Source organism: Talpa occidentalis, unplaced genomic scaffold, assembly GCF_014898055.3.
Source record: "Talpa occidentalis isolate TD23 unplaced genomic scaffold, MPIMG_talOcc4v2.1 talOcc4.5, whole genome shotgun sequence".
Taxonomy (NCBI): domain Eukaryota; kingdom Metazoa; phylum Chordata; class Mammalia; order Eulipotyphla; family Talpidae; genus Talpa; species Talpa occidentalis.
In genome coordinates, this window is record NW_023604861.1 from 121,075,543 (window position 1) to 121,091,103 (window position 15,561).

The 15,561-nt window shown below is 40.5% G+C and overlaps 1 protein-coding gene across 1 annotated transcript in view; it reads right to left on the reverse strand.

Annotated features, from left to right (window-relative positions):
• LTBP1 (latent transforming growth factor beta binding protein 1) overlaps positions 1–15,561 on the reverse strand; it is a 333,365-nt gene that overhangs the window by 114,809 nt on the left and 202,995 nt on the right. Inside the window, 1 exon segment of the mRNA XM_037528248.2 lies at positions 2,662–2,784. Within this exon segment, the coding sequence (XP_037384145.1) occupies positions 2,662–2,784 (123 nt within the window).

The window sequence follows — 15,561 nt, forward strand, 5'->3', positions numbered from 1 at the left end:
GCATCAGTCTCCATCAGCATGCAAGCTCTATCCATGACTGCTTTTCTAGCTCTCAAGTACATTCCAAATGTGAAACAAATTTGCTCTGTGTTTGCGTGTCTGCACTTGCACATGCGTGTGTGAACTGCAGTCTACAACTACTTCGCCATGAAGAGCGAGGGCACCACCATCTTGCCAACATGTTATTCCTTACTCTGTGAACATGCCCCTCTTTCCTGATTCTCAGGGGATGTCTTCAGACTTTCCCCATTGATTTCTTCAATAATGTATCATTTAACAACAGACCAGAAAAGCCTGATCCAAGTCACAAATCCTGAAGGAATACAACATCTCTCTGTGATGTGACATGTGGTAACTGAGAGGAGAGAAATAAATTCTGCCCGCTCAACACTGGCATAGGGGCCAGGTTGTAACTCCAAACTCTAAACTGGAATATTTAACTAGCAACAAACATCTCTTAATATCATTTCAGCTGTTGTAACTGAACCACAAAATTGAATTATTTATTTTTCAAATAAGAATGGATGGTTGTTTAATAAGCTCAGCATTATTTGGGCAATGACAGAGAAATAAATGCTTAGCAAATGTGTATGTGTTTCAAATATCTCATTGGCAGATTTTGACAATCTTATTAAAACCTGGATGTCTGCCCTTAACTCTAGGCATCTGATCTAGACCAAGTTTAATAAAACGCTTTGAGACCAGTTCTCCAAGTTTACCTAATCTGCAACCTTCCATGGAGTAATTTTAACTAGACTACAAATCAAATCTTTAATGGAAAAAAAATTACATAACAAGTTCTATATCCAAACTCTGGGAAATCTTTTACACTTAAATTATAAAACTATCTAAAATACTCATTCAAATCAGCCAGAAATTATGCCTAAATTATCTGGATATTGTCAACAATGTGATTTTTGGACTGAAATTTCTAAATCCTTGCTCAAGTTCTCAAACATACCTTGCATGCAAACATAATTTTACAGTGTAATTTTACCACCTGCCAAAAAAAGACCTATAATTGTCTGTCTGCTTCATGATCAGAACTGTCTGTGCAAGAAAACTGAAAAAAAAAAAAAAAAAAAGAATTTATGTACAAAATTTCCTAATCCACATTAGAGTGTTTTTAAAGTAAAGTAGTAACTAGTGACGATATTCCAAAAGACTCAATAAACTCACCTCAAAGTATTAAATGAGACCATTATTTTTTTATTTTGCACATTTGTTTTTATGTCATCATGTCTATGCCTCTCAGCTTAGGGCACAAAGTTAGAGAAGACAGTTAAAAGTGAATGAAGGTATCTCTATCTAGAACATGTCTTGACCAAATGATTAAAACTTGGTAACAGAAGGATGCAAAGCCACCTTAAAAAATAATAAAAAATAAAACTGAAACCTACTAGAACAGAAATATACAGAACTGCTCTTAAAACAATCCTGACAGCTTTCTGCTACGCATTAACATTTTTAAACTTTAACTGTATATGGACTGAAAAACCTGCAGTGTTTACTTACTTACTTAATAATGAACACATGGGCCCTCTCTGGTGGCCTACAGGTAAGTCTCAGCACTATCACAGCTACTGTCTGAGTTTGATCCCAGCCACAGAGTTAACCCACATGGCGCGGCAGACCTCTCCTGTCTTGCCCGCTGTTCCCCTCAGCAGTGTATTTCCGTCAGTCTGCCTGTTCTGTTCCCCACTCTGTATCTGGTGAATCCTCTCACCCCTCATACCTCTGGCCTGTACCCCAGTTCTTATATGCAAAAAGAAAAAAATTTAAAAAATAATAATAATGGACACAAGTATCTTAAAAATAAGGCAAACTTTAAAAACTTTGCATCTGAGTACCTTGTATTTAATGCACATCTAACTCTAATCATCTGGTGGTTGGCACTGATTATACTAGATTAGGTTTTTTTGGGCAAATAGTCTCTGATAAAATTTATTTTCAGAACCAATATGAGGACATGTGGCTTGTTGGAGAATTTTTACTCCTATCAGGTAGGTACAAGAAAAAATTCTTAGAGACAACATTTTTAAGGCAAAAAGAGAATAAATCTGGGGGAATTCTGGTAGACAAATGTTTGGTAGACAACAAAATAGAGTATTTGACATGAGAAATGAATAGAAAATCTGAACAGCAAGGCCTTGGTAACTATTTACCAAAATCTTCCAACTTAGAAAGTACAGTGAAGCTTAGACACCAGTGACTCAGAATTTGAACTAATTAAAGACAGAAGCTTAAGGCAGAGTTTAATTAAGTCTAAATAATGCTTAAAATACTCAAAGGAAAACTTTCTATTTCCCAGGTATGCTCATTTTAACTTAACTCTTTTCTTTTCATCAAAGTTTATTTCCAGGGTGGTTTGTTCTCTACACCTTAAGTCTTGGCTGTTATATTTTTCTGAACACAATAAAAATGCATTTTGGAGAAGGTTCTGTTGTATAGATTTATTTTAGTCTATCAGGCTGGCCTCTTTCCTCTTGTCATTTTGATTAATGAGGTTGTCCTACATGTTTACAATACTCAGTTGACCTCTGAGTAGATCTCCCTTCTTTTGTATAAATTCCTTCCTCTCCTCTGGATCCCACTTCAAACCCCACCTTCAAAAAAAAAAAAAAAAGTGGTCCAAAATAGAAGTAAAAAGTAATTACTCACGAACACAACTTGAAAAGGTAGGATCTGGGCCAAATCCCATTTTGCAGGTACATCTGTAGCTGCCCATGGTATTCAAACACTCACCATTCGGGCACACGCCCTGTAACTGGCATTCATTAATATCTGCAGGAAAACACAATTCTTTTAGAAGGAAACATCAAGCCCTGTTAAACAGTCTAGCTAAAAACTGCATTCACTTTCTTTTTCACTGTAACAATCCTTTAATGATAAAAAATAAAGGATGCTAGAAGCTTTTAACACAATAGGTATGAATGACTTGAAAGCAACATTTATTGAACATCTACAATTTACATAACACGTATTTATTATTCATCTAACATGTACCTGGTTGTTGCGTTCCGTTCTAGGTACTTGTGTTTACTACTAAACAAAACTGACAAGATGTGTGGCCTTCACAGAGCTTACATTTTAGTGCTCGTGTATGCTAGGTGCAGAACATTTTGATAAGGTAAAGACTTTGTTCCAAGGACACTTGTTGGACACACGGTGATGTATAACATGCAAGATGTGAAAATCGGTTCAAGTTATCACAGTTGGAAGAAATGCCATAAACTTGAAGAAGGCAAATGATTAAATCAGCTATAGAGACAGTAAGAGCCTCTGGAGGGAACTGAAGGTAGAGGAGATGGCAGACACCGAGCAGATGATGACTTCATCGGGGCGTTGAAGTTCGGGAGGAGTCGATGGATGGGGAGGCGAGGAGGGAATGATCTATGAGGGTGAAACAGGAACATGAGTACAGGGATGGAGAAGGGAAGGGGACTCAGGAAACTGTGAGTCAAGCTGTTGGCTGCAAAAGAGGTTTCAGAAAGGTAAATAGCTGGAAAAAAGAGCTCCTTAAAGCCAGGGCCAGATTTAGAATCAATTTGATTGAGAACAGGGAGCTACACTAAATGTTTCTGAGCAGGAGGAAGACATCATCAAAGGCAGGCTCCAGGGGATTCATCTGGCCAGCACATGGCTGGGTGAGCAGAGGTTTAAGTGTTGATCACAGAAGGAGTCCCCCGAGCACCAGGCTGGGGGCGAGCCAGGCAGGTGACAGTGAGCATAATCAGGAAGGAAGATGGATTTTCAAAATTTTTTATAAGAACGAAAGACTATGTGTGGTGTATGACTGGCAAGCACACATGGCAAGGAAAAGAAGAAAGTCAAAGATGCCCAGGAGGCTTGTCCTCTGAGAAAAGAGGAGACCTTGTTGGCTTTGTGGAAAGTTCTGTGGAGGAAAGAGGCAGATGAGATTCCTTTTACACATGAAGGTCACGCTGGGTATTTGAGTGTGAATATCTAGCAGCATCAGAGGATTCAGGAGGAAGTTAAAGAGGAAACCATGGCTGGAAATAGAGGTTTAAAATCATCCGTTTAAATGTTTGTATGTCCCCTAAATTTATATGCTGAAATCCTAACCCCAAAAGGTGATGGTAATAGAAAGAGGCTTTTAAGAGCTGCTTAAGCCATGATGGTGGAACACACATGCTTATAAAAGAGACTCGAGAGAACACTAGTGCTCTGACCACATGAGGACAGTCTGGAGTTGAGTGCAACCAGGAGGGGGCTGTCACCAGAAGGAGCGGACACTGCTGTCTTGACCTCGCACTTCCAAACTGTGAGGACACATTTCTATTATCTATAAGCTACCCAGTTGGTGGCATTTTGTTAAAGCAGCTGACTGCACTGAGACAGTGATTCAAGAGCAAATCAACCCAATTTGAAAGAGGAAAGCTCTAAACATGATTTTAAAAATAAGGGTTGTAGAGTCATTGGCGAGGGTAGTTAAAAATCAAAAGAAGAGTGTGACAAGTTACAAGTGAAAAATTTTTTTGGTGTGACCTATGTATCTGAATAGTTAAACTTTGGTTATTCATACATCATTTTCAAATAATATTTACTTCTTTCAAACATTAATTCTAATAAAACTTATTAGGGACCCTAAAATAATTTTCTAATTTAAAATGAAACTCAATGTTAGGAAAACATTACCAGCAGAATCACATTCAAAAGCAAACACAGCCCTCCATCTGTCATTATTAGCTTATATTTCTTTTTTTTTTTTTTTTGCATAGAGTAACTGGGGTGTAGACCAGAGGTGTGAGAAGGATTCACCAGAGACAGAGTGGGGAGTAGAACAGGCAGATTTACCGAAATACACTGCTAAGGGGAGCAGCGGGCGAGATAGGAGAGGTCTGCTGTGCCATGAGGGTTAGCTCCCTGCCTGGGGATTAAACTCAGCCATCACAGTGATAGCGCTGAGACTTAACCCCAAGGCTACCAGGGAGACCCTATATTTCATATTCTAAACAACCATAGATATGTATATGGGTATTTTATCCAACATACATTTTTAAATTTAACTTCAGTGATGAAATAGGACCTTTTCAATGACACTGAAATGGCAAGTTCACACATTTATTTGTTGTATACATCTTACTGCCTCCAAGTCTGGACCCAGCAGGAAGTGGCACAACCAGATTACACCTGGCACAGCATTTGGCCCAGCACCTGACGGGCCGATACTACCAGAGAGTGTATTTTGCATGATACTCATTTATGCACAACATGCAATTGAAAATGATCCCCCATAATTCATTCTCCTTTCAGAAAACCACCATGAAGGCCCAGGAAGAAAGCCAAGTCCGGTTGGGGCTTCCACGGTACAAGTGTAGCTCCTATGATGTATTCCAACTTAAACCTCAAGTTTGGGTAACCAGCCAGTTGTGGTTAAAAGGGCTGGACAAAATCTCCACTCTTCTGTTTCCCCTCATGTCACACAATGATTATTTGCCTTCCTCTTGCTCTGAGTAGCCTGGACCCCCTGTCCATGGGGTGCAACAAACACTACACATTCCAAGGTGACCATTTGGGACCCAGAATTTTCATTTGTCTGCAAGATTCTGGGGCAGTATCATCCCAGTCTCACTGTTGGCTACAAGATTAAAGTGGAGGGCTCCCCCCGCCTACAACAAAGCCTGAACGCCTGATTTATAATCATTCCTCGTATCCCCTTTCAGTGCCCCTGTCTGATGTTCTATAACAGCCACCACTGCTCAACCACAATGCCATGGAAACAGAAGACAAGGTATCACCACCTTGTGGTGATAAACTAAATCAAAAAACTATGAGTTCAGACAGGAATGAATAGAAGAAAAACCTATGATGTAGGATCATGTAACATTTCAGCTTTTCTACTACCTCTATTCTAATCAGCTTGTGGCACCAGTACCCCTATTTTGGCCCCAGAAACCCAGAACCAAGGACCTTCCTTTGTGACGTACACTCACAGCCTCCAGAAAAACTTGTTTCCCTCAATTACCTCAATCTATTTTTTATTATATTGTCTAAACTATAAATACCAGAATTTAAACATCAATTAAATCTCCAAATTTCTTTTGAGACAGTAAATTACATCAATGAATGTTCATATGGAGACATGCAAAAATGTATTTACATATATGTAATATCTAACATATATATAAGTACATGTAAGAAATGTGCCTGTGTACACATATGTGTACATTTACTATATAACCACCATCTGAGCTCGTGATTCAGACAGGTTATCATCACCTATCATCATCACCTGTTCTTGAACTTCACATACAGCTGTCCATGAAAGCAGAGATAAGGAAAGAAGCTCATGAGGCCCAAATGCTCCTTTAGAGTAGGCAAAACTCATGAGGCTTACAAGTCAGATGAAGGTTTACATACCTTCTCCACTTACTAAAAACATTTATAGTGTCTCTGAGCAAAGGGCCACTGAGGCCATATGCCAAATCGAGTTCAATAATACAAACTGCTCTTCTTGGGATACTGCTAAGTGAAGTCAGTCAGAAGGAGAGAGATGAATTTGGGGTAGTATCACTAATATGTGGAATACAGAGCAACTAAACTAAAAGTCAGATAAAAACAAGCTACAAACCAACTCTTGAAAGCTGACTACAGACCTGAAGTCTGGGGGTGTGGGGAGAGGAGTGTAAACAAAGAGGGAAGGAAGCACAATGGCCTATGGTGGGGACTGTGGGTGATTTGGTGGTGGGTGCCCTATGGTGGTGATACCTGATAGGGGTATCCTCATATTACATCCATTAAAAAGAAATTAATTCAGGCCTCCCCAGTGGCGCAGCGGTTGAGCGCTGGTTTGCGAAGCTGCCCACAGCCTCTGTGGCGCCAGTTCGATCCCTGGCTGCTCCCCGGCCACTGGAGAAGGGTCCCGCATGGCGCGCAGACCTCTCCTGCCGCCCGCTGCTCCCTTCAGCAGTGTACTTCGGTCCTTCTGCCTGTTCTGCTCCCTGCTCTGGCTCTGGTGAATTCTCTTACCCTCCCGCACTTCTGACTGTACCCAGCGCTTGAATGAATGAATGAATAAAGGAATCTTTAAAAAAAAAATTCATTCATTTTTTTAAAATGAAGGAACACCTCCCAGGTGGCACAGCAGGTTGAGGGCAGCACTGTGAAGCTGTCCATAGCCTCCACAGCTCCAGTTCGATTCCTGGGCAGCCAGGGAGATACCCACATGGCACAGCAGACCTCTCCTGTCTTGCCCGCTGCTCCCCTCAGCAGTATATTTTGGTCCATCTGCCTGTTCTGCTCCCCACTCTGTTTCTGGTGAATCATCTCACCCCCCCCCCACATCTCTGGTCTGTACCCCAGCTCTTGTATGCCTAAATAAATCTTTAAAAATAAATAAAATGAAAGAACAAAATTGTATTGCACATCAAAAAAAAAAAACAAAAACAGGAAAAAGCTACTCTTCTTATAGATCTGCAGTGGTGGTGAATTGGCAATGTCATATGGTTCAGCCTAAAACAACAGAATCGATGGGAAGGCATCTATTCCCAGATAATATAAATAACCAGAGTAATTAGGAAATGTGTACAAAATACTCCTTAAACAGCCTAATAAAACAGAGCTTTAGTATTCCAATGCTGTGAATGACAGAATAATCTACTACAATGATGCAAGGCCCCACATCATCCCTCATAGAGCACATCTAATATCTCACTGGCACTTCAGAACTTCAGGATTCTGGATGGTTAACAACATAAAATACTTACTATTTTATAAACAAATTTTTTCCAAGATCATATTTTTTAAAGGGCTAAGGGGAAGGGGGGGCGGTAGGGAAATCTAATGGAAGAACTATCCCTCTATGAAATGTTTCAGGTCTAACTAGGAGGCTTAAATTATGTTATCTAGAGCAAGTCACTAGATTTTTCTTGACCTCAGCTTCCCCCTCTGCAATACAAAGGGGCTGCACCAGATAATCCCCAAAGTTACCTACAGCTTAAACATCTCTCATTTCAAAACAACCTGCTGATTGCCAGGGTAGGAAAAGGCAAGGAATAAAGCAGAACATGTAATGCAAACTACAGTATAAATAGCATAAATGCCCTTATGGATATAAACACACTTTTAGGTATCTAAAAGTATGTACATTTACAATGTGAGTAATAATTTACTGGATTTTTAGTGGTGTAAGTTTATACAAGAAATGAGGCAGGTCCAGTAATCAACAGGAGTTAGGTACAAGGCAGGAACAGTACTTAAAGTTCTAAATACTATGTAAAAATATTAAACTTCATGAGATTCTGTTGTGTATACTCAGATTTTGCTGATGGGATGCAATTTCATCCTATAACTAAGCAATATGATTTCTCCCAGAAAGCACAAAAGTAATTCCTTTTGAGGTAAATAATTGTCCTACTCAGACTCTTTGACTATTTAAACAGCCATCACTTACTAAAAGAAGGAATAGACCTAAGAGGACATATGTATTTCTTGAACTTCCAGAGAAGCAGCTTCATACTGGGTACACATACCCGTGAAGGTACCTCATACTAATCCACGGGTTACAAGCATGCTTGGATACTTTCAAGGGAATCCATTTCTACATCTCAGGTCTTTCTGTGTTTCCCTTTCTGACAGCAACCTGCATACAATCATCTTTGCCAATCCTCCTTTTCCCTCTCTTTCCCTGAGCACCTTCTTCCTCTTCACAAATTTAAGGCACAGCTTTTGCCCACCTGGGATCTTTCTATACTTTCAGGTACACTGACCTACAACATAAAATTCTCAAAGTGCCCAACTAATGAACAATTCACAAATAAACCCCTCCTGAGTGAGAGTCACAGAAAAAGCAGCAAGTCTGATTTATTTCCTAAGAAGGCCTGGCTTTGCCAATTAGGTTAGACAGCAGATATGATTCATAGAGAGAATAAGCCAACTCCTCAGCTCCAAGGTTTTAATGAAAATATGCTTTAAGTCCGTATCTAATATAAACACGCCAGCAATGAGTCTATTCCATCCATTTAGTTTCTGATGAACAAACTAGGTGTCTATTTTAGAATGTGTGAACATGTAAGTCTCACCAAAGATTTTTAGGATGGAAGTGAGCAAAAAAAAAAAAGTTTGAAGACCATAGTTCTAGAACAGTTGAATCCAAGCTTTGTGAGCTGAACACGAGCTTTGTGAGACTTCTACAGAGTCTACACACATGAGCACACAGAGATTCCCTTGACATGGACCTTCATGTTCTGAACGCACATAGCTTTCAAACACTTTTCCACACACCCTCCACTGACAGCCCTCTGGACTGGTGGTCTCTGAGGCACATTTTGTGAAATGCTCTTAGGGTGGGCCCCTCCGTGGTTTTATTTGCTTTGACCAGGACCTCACTGCTATCATAAATCCTCTGACCTTTAAATGCTCCACCTTTATAAGTGATAATTTTAGCAGAGGTGGATTCCAGCTCCAGATTCACTGCACGTAGGTAAACCACTGTGGGAATAACTCCCTTCCTTCCACTCCTTTGGTCTTTCTGGTAACATGATAAAAGAATTATCAGGGTCCAGAGAACAGCTTGCATTTATTTCTTGATACATGTGTGTCCCACATGGAAGATGCTGCTACTGACATACACGCCTCTGCTGGTCCTGGGCGTCTGACTGTGGTCTCCAGACGCCACCTTCATTTCTCCTTGAAACACCCACAGTAACAGGAATCCATCATGGGGCTTCTCATCACTCACATCCCAACGGGCATCTCCCCACTGGTTTTATAGCCCCAGAGATTGAGGTTAAAGGGCTACTGGGAAATACAATGTGCAAACAGCCCACTTCACCACTGTCTCTCCTGAAGAAGAGTGAATAAAAAAAGCAGACATTTCCTTTTTGAATCCTAGCTCAGTGACAGCAGCACAATGAGAGGATGCAATGGATAGGAAGAGGTCATGAATGGATTTTCATATCCTGAACTAGGATGCTCCAGCCAGATTGAACCTGCTTACCTTCTTACTGAAACTACTGTGCTTATTTAAACTAGAAACTGCAGCAAAGCTTCCAAGGGATGTCGAGGACAGTAAAATAGCACTTTTAAGACAGTGAAGTCATCGATCAAGCCCTCTTAGGCAGCGACTACTGCAAAACATGAGTCAGCATCACATTCCGCACTCCCGGTTAGCACAATAAATACAATAGAGCACTGTGCTTCATCTATGGTAGACTAAATAAAAAGGAATTTAAACATTATGTGTTCTGAAGATCTGAATTATTGTCTGGTTGACGCTAGTCTCGGTTCATGGCTCTTGATTTTCTACTATCATTTCGCAAATAAATAACAAGAACCATGGATTCTAAGGTTCATCATATACTTAATCCCTATGTCCTCCTAGAAAGAAATAAACATAACAAATCAATTTCTTTAAGGAATCTTCAGAGACAACCTGTAAGTGCAGAGAAAGCTGCAGAGAAGTCACGGCACTTGTTGAAGGAAGGGGGAAAAGCACTGAGAAGATTTTAAATGAAAGCATCATTTAAATAGAGATCATTGCTCCATGAGCTAGAAATCTGAATTTTAGAAAACATACAGGTCACATGAGGCTGTTAAAAAAGCCAGATACAAGCAAACATCCCAAGATTGATTTTTAAGTTCATTAAAAAACTGACCTATGTTTTTAAGAGTTGGTATAGTGATTACTTTGGAAAAGATAAAGCCAATATTATGAAGGGACTGGGGACATTCTGAGGTTCAGGTAATGTTCTATTTCTTGACTTGTGTGATAACCACATAGGTGTGTTTACTTTGTAATAATTCTCTGGTATCTCTACAACCTGTACATTATTTGACAGAGAGAGAGAGATTATACTTGAATAGAAAATATTTTTAAATGTAATTGCAGAATTTCTAGTATAATCAGAATATTTTTTCACCAATACTTTTTCAACATAGCTTAGATGTGGTGACTTCACAGTACCTAAAGGCCTTTGTTTTCTTTGTTAAACAAAACCCACTTATATTTGCTACATCTGTATAAACAGATGTTTGATTTTTCAAATGGCCCCAATTCCCCACCTCTCCTCTTATCCACACCCTGCGCTTTGTGACTTTCTGGCTACTTCCCCGTCCCCTGAACACAGGGTGGCCTGTGACTTCCTTCACCCACTGGAATAAGGCTGGAGGGACACCCTGACAACCCCAAGCCTAGGAGAAGCTCTGGGTGTTTTCATTCTCTTTCTCCTGGAACTTCGCCACCATGACATCACCCACGCAAGAGACTTAAGAGATCAGAGACCAGACTGGGGAGAGCTCAGTCACCCCAGCTGTCCCCACTCTAGACACAGGGCCCCAGACACCCAAAGATGCAGGGGTGCCTGGCTGAGATCACCCACACCACACTGGACACTGGGTCAGCAAATGCCCAACTTCCCCTTGAAGTGTGAGAAATAATACATGATTATTTTAGTAAAGTAGCTGCTAATTGCCAGGGGAGGGGGCAATGTAAGAAGGGGAGTGCTTCAGAATCCAAAGGAATGCCAGCTTACAAAACAGACCATACTCTCTCGAATCACCCATATTCTGCTTGTTAAAAGCTTCAGGAACTGTTTCCTAAAAACACGATAGAACAATATTTTTTTAACTGCAAAGAAGACACATTTAAAACAAGAAAATTTGCTATAAAAGTAAACAAGGAAGAGTACAGGTCTTTGATTTCTAAACCAAACCACTTCAAGAGGTTAACAGTATTCTAAGCTACTGAACAGTGCTCTAAGACAGAGAGAGCTTCAGCATCTAACACCCCCCTCACACACGCACACACCCCAGCGCCACTGTTTCCTAGCAGGATGTGTGTCCCGGAGCCCACCTGTAAGGAACAGATGCAGCCATCAGGAATTAATGACATAAAAACACATTAGAAGCACAATCACAACCAGCAAGCTGCTATATAAATCTCAGCAGTGCAGACAGGGCTGTCCAGGTTTCAGGGATAAAAGCCACCACTCTCCCATGTGGCCTGCCATTACTTGATTCTTTGAACTCAAGACTCAGTTTCATTAAAAAAAAAAAAAAAAAGAAGAAGAAGAAGAAGTAAAAAGTAAAAAGTTAAAAAAAAAAAAAGACAACACTCTCTCACAGGGTCCTGACACATCTGAAGCCCTGACTCCACCTGGCTTCATTCAATAAACACTAGCAAAATACATAAATAGACAGATTTTTTAAAAAGATATATATGGGCTCCCCAGTGGTGCAGGGGGTTGAGAGCAGCACTGTGAAGCCGTCCACAGCCTCTGCAGCGCCGGTTCAAATCCCGGCTGGCCAAGGAGATTCCCACATGGCGCAGCAGACCTCGCCTGTCTCGCTCGCTGCTCCCCTCAGCAGTGTACTTTGATCCTTCTGCCTGTTCTGCTCCCTGCTCTGTCTCTGGTGAATTCTCTCACCTTCCCGCGCCTCTGGCCTGTACCCCAGTGCTTGTATAAATAAATAAATCTTAAAAAAAACTTTTAAAAAAAGATACATAGATACTAGGGGTCAAAAAGGAAGTGTATTAGCAAAGAGAAAACTATAAAGTTCTTCCTAAGTAAGTAACATCATAAGGAGAAACCCTCATGTAAATAAAATCTACAGTGATGTGAAACAGAGCAACTGCTCTAGTAAGTTCCAACTTGGGACAGAGTCTTGGCAGGAACGATACCAGAGAAAGCAGTTAGGTGATGTACAAAAGGGTTAAATTGGGCCTGAGTGATGGAGAACTCAGGAAACAGACCACTAGGGTCATTTGCTGTGTCACAATCACCGTCAGTGACACTCTGTTTATGTCCACATTGTCACGCTGCCCTTGGACCTTGTTAGCATCACTGCAGAGAGGCATCTTGGGAGGGGGGGGAGCTCAGAGGGAGGGAAACCAGAGAGAGGGAGGGAAACCAGAGAGCGCACATAGCACTTTTCTATTAAAGCCTTAGTGCCATGAAAATTAACACAGTAGATCAACTGCATCCTTTCATTCGTATGTGGATTATAAAGAAACAAAACAAAGGAACAGGCAAAACTGAACCGAAACAAATCCTAGAAATGTGACTGCAGAACTGAAGCTACAAGATGGAAGGGGCGGGGAGCAAAGGAGGCCCACTGGACCATGGTGGAGGACTATGGGTGCTTTGGTGATGGGTGAGGTCACCTGCATCAGAAGAGGTATGAGCCTCAACCTTGGCATCATATACAATGCTGTAAACCAATGTGGCCTCAATGAAAACATTACCATTGAAAACCTGCACCACCAGCACTAGGCCAAGAGTAACACCAATTTCAAATTCATCCTGTGTTCTCCCAACGCCTTCACAGTCTGATCAACCATTCTCACCTTTACCTGTGGGCTCACCAGGTGCAAGCATGCTCATGCTCACCTGTGGACAGCTGCATCGTAGTTTCCTTCAACCCCAATGACTTCCTCCCTCCATGTCATCTACCCCAGATGACAGTGATTTGAAGGTGTCATTATTCCTACATGGAAAGCGCAGAAGATAGTACTGAAACTGATAAGAGTTCCAGCAAGACAATAAACATTTTAAAAATAACACTCTTGGGCCTCCCCAGTGGTGCAGCGGGTTGAGCACAGCACTGTGAAGCTGCCCGCAGCCTCTGCAGCGCCAGTTCGATCCCAGCCAGCCGGCGAGAATCCCACATGGCGCAGCAGACCTCTCCTGTCTCGTCCACTACTCCCCTCAGCAGTGTATTTGGTCAATCTGCCTGTTCTGCTCCCCGCTCTGTCTCTGGTGAATCCTCTCACCCTCCTGCACATCTGGTCTGTACCACACCTCTGGTATAAAAAAAATAAATCTTAAAAAAAAATTTTAAAAAATAACACTCTTGCTCACAGTGATTGATATTTCACAGAAAACACCCAGGGAACAGCCTGAATAGAGATGCACAGAGCTTAAGTAATGCAGACGTACTATTTAGCCACTCTGTTTTCAAGTTTGTAAAGAAAAGAAGGCAGGCGGGTGTGGGGGAGGCATCATAAATGGGTCCCCTCATGTGCAGTCAGTTCATGTTCTCTGAAACGTCATGTGCACAACATGAATCAAAGCCAGGGAACCAGCCACTTCCTCTCTAAACGTAATCACAGAGCCACGAGGATCTATGTGCAAGTCTGCTCCTGACAGCATGATGCAGAAGGAAAAATAGGAGCCAGCCTGAAACCCAGCCTTAGGGCCATGGTTAAATGAGTTATCCGATCTCCGTCAACTGGGCCACTATGTTGGGCATTAAAATCATTTTAATTTTTAGAATTTATTTAGTAAACACTGGCATGCATTCCCTATAAATGAAGTAAAAATCGCTTTCCCAGACCTTCATGAAATATAATTTCAAATTTCTACACATCTAGTTGATAGAAAATATAGGAAAATATAGGAAAATACATGGATTTCTGTAGGAGAGAAATTTTCATTGTTTTCTTTATATATTTCCCTAGTTTTAAGTTATATGAATAAAACTGCTTTGAACATATGATGGAGACAAGAATAGGAATGAATTATTTTTTTAAATAGGAAAGATAATGTGATTTTTGTTAAGGAAAATACTATGATTTTCTAACAAAATGGAAATCTTTCCTCTGACATTTCATACTGTTTGGTTCCTTTCTAGCAGCACTTACGCTGCCTTGATTTCTTAATTATATTTGAGAACAGTGATCTTCTAGGATAGCAATCTTCAGATCAAAAGTCCTATGAATGGCTTACTCATATGGAATATTATCCAAGTCCAGTGAGTCTCATGCCCTGACAACGATATGCACCTCCAGTTGAGGGGGGTATTGTCTTTTCGTAGGTCCAAGTAAAATTTGTTTCCTGATGCACTTTGGGGTGCTTTCTATATAAAAGGAGTCCTTCAGTGAGAGTTTTGGTAATGAGTACTACGGTGTCCTAAGGTATCTGTTTTGTATATTTTTTTTTTTAAGCTGAACAACCAGTGTGATAAAATGACGCCAAAAGAAAACTATGTGGACAGCTCTTTTATATTTGCTTTAACAGGCTCATCTGGAGTCAGGTCAAGTTCAGCTGGTTGGGAGCGTGAATAAAGCAAATTGCATCCTGCTGATTCAAGCTGATTTAGTTGCAAAGGCACATTGGTTATTCACCAGTCACTGCATATTTTCAGTCTGTGGCTCTGAAGTAACAATTAATGTTGTGGAAAACTGAGTATTTTTCAAAATTTTCAAAATTATCTTGAAAAAGGAATATGAAACACTGATTGTAAAAATGTAGCCAGTCCCTAATTATACACTTTGGCACTGCCCACAGCACCTGGACACAGACTCAAAATGTAGAAAATAAAATTAAGCTTATCTTATATTTATAAATGGTAAATGGGTCAACTATTTTAGTATATCAAAAGAGATTATTTGCTTGTCATAAGAGATTTCACAAATAGATTGATTGGCCCCAAAGGACTTTCACAACCAAATTCGATGATTGAAACTTAAATTTATATTAAATTTAAGAACCCATCTATCTCATGGCAAGAGAGATCAAAATGCAAAGAGCTGAGTCTCAGAGTAAAGCAGTAGGAAAGTAGGAGTTCCTATTATCATTTCCATGAGGTGTTTTCATT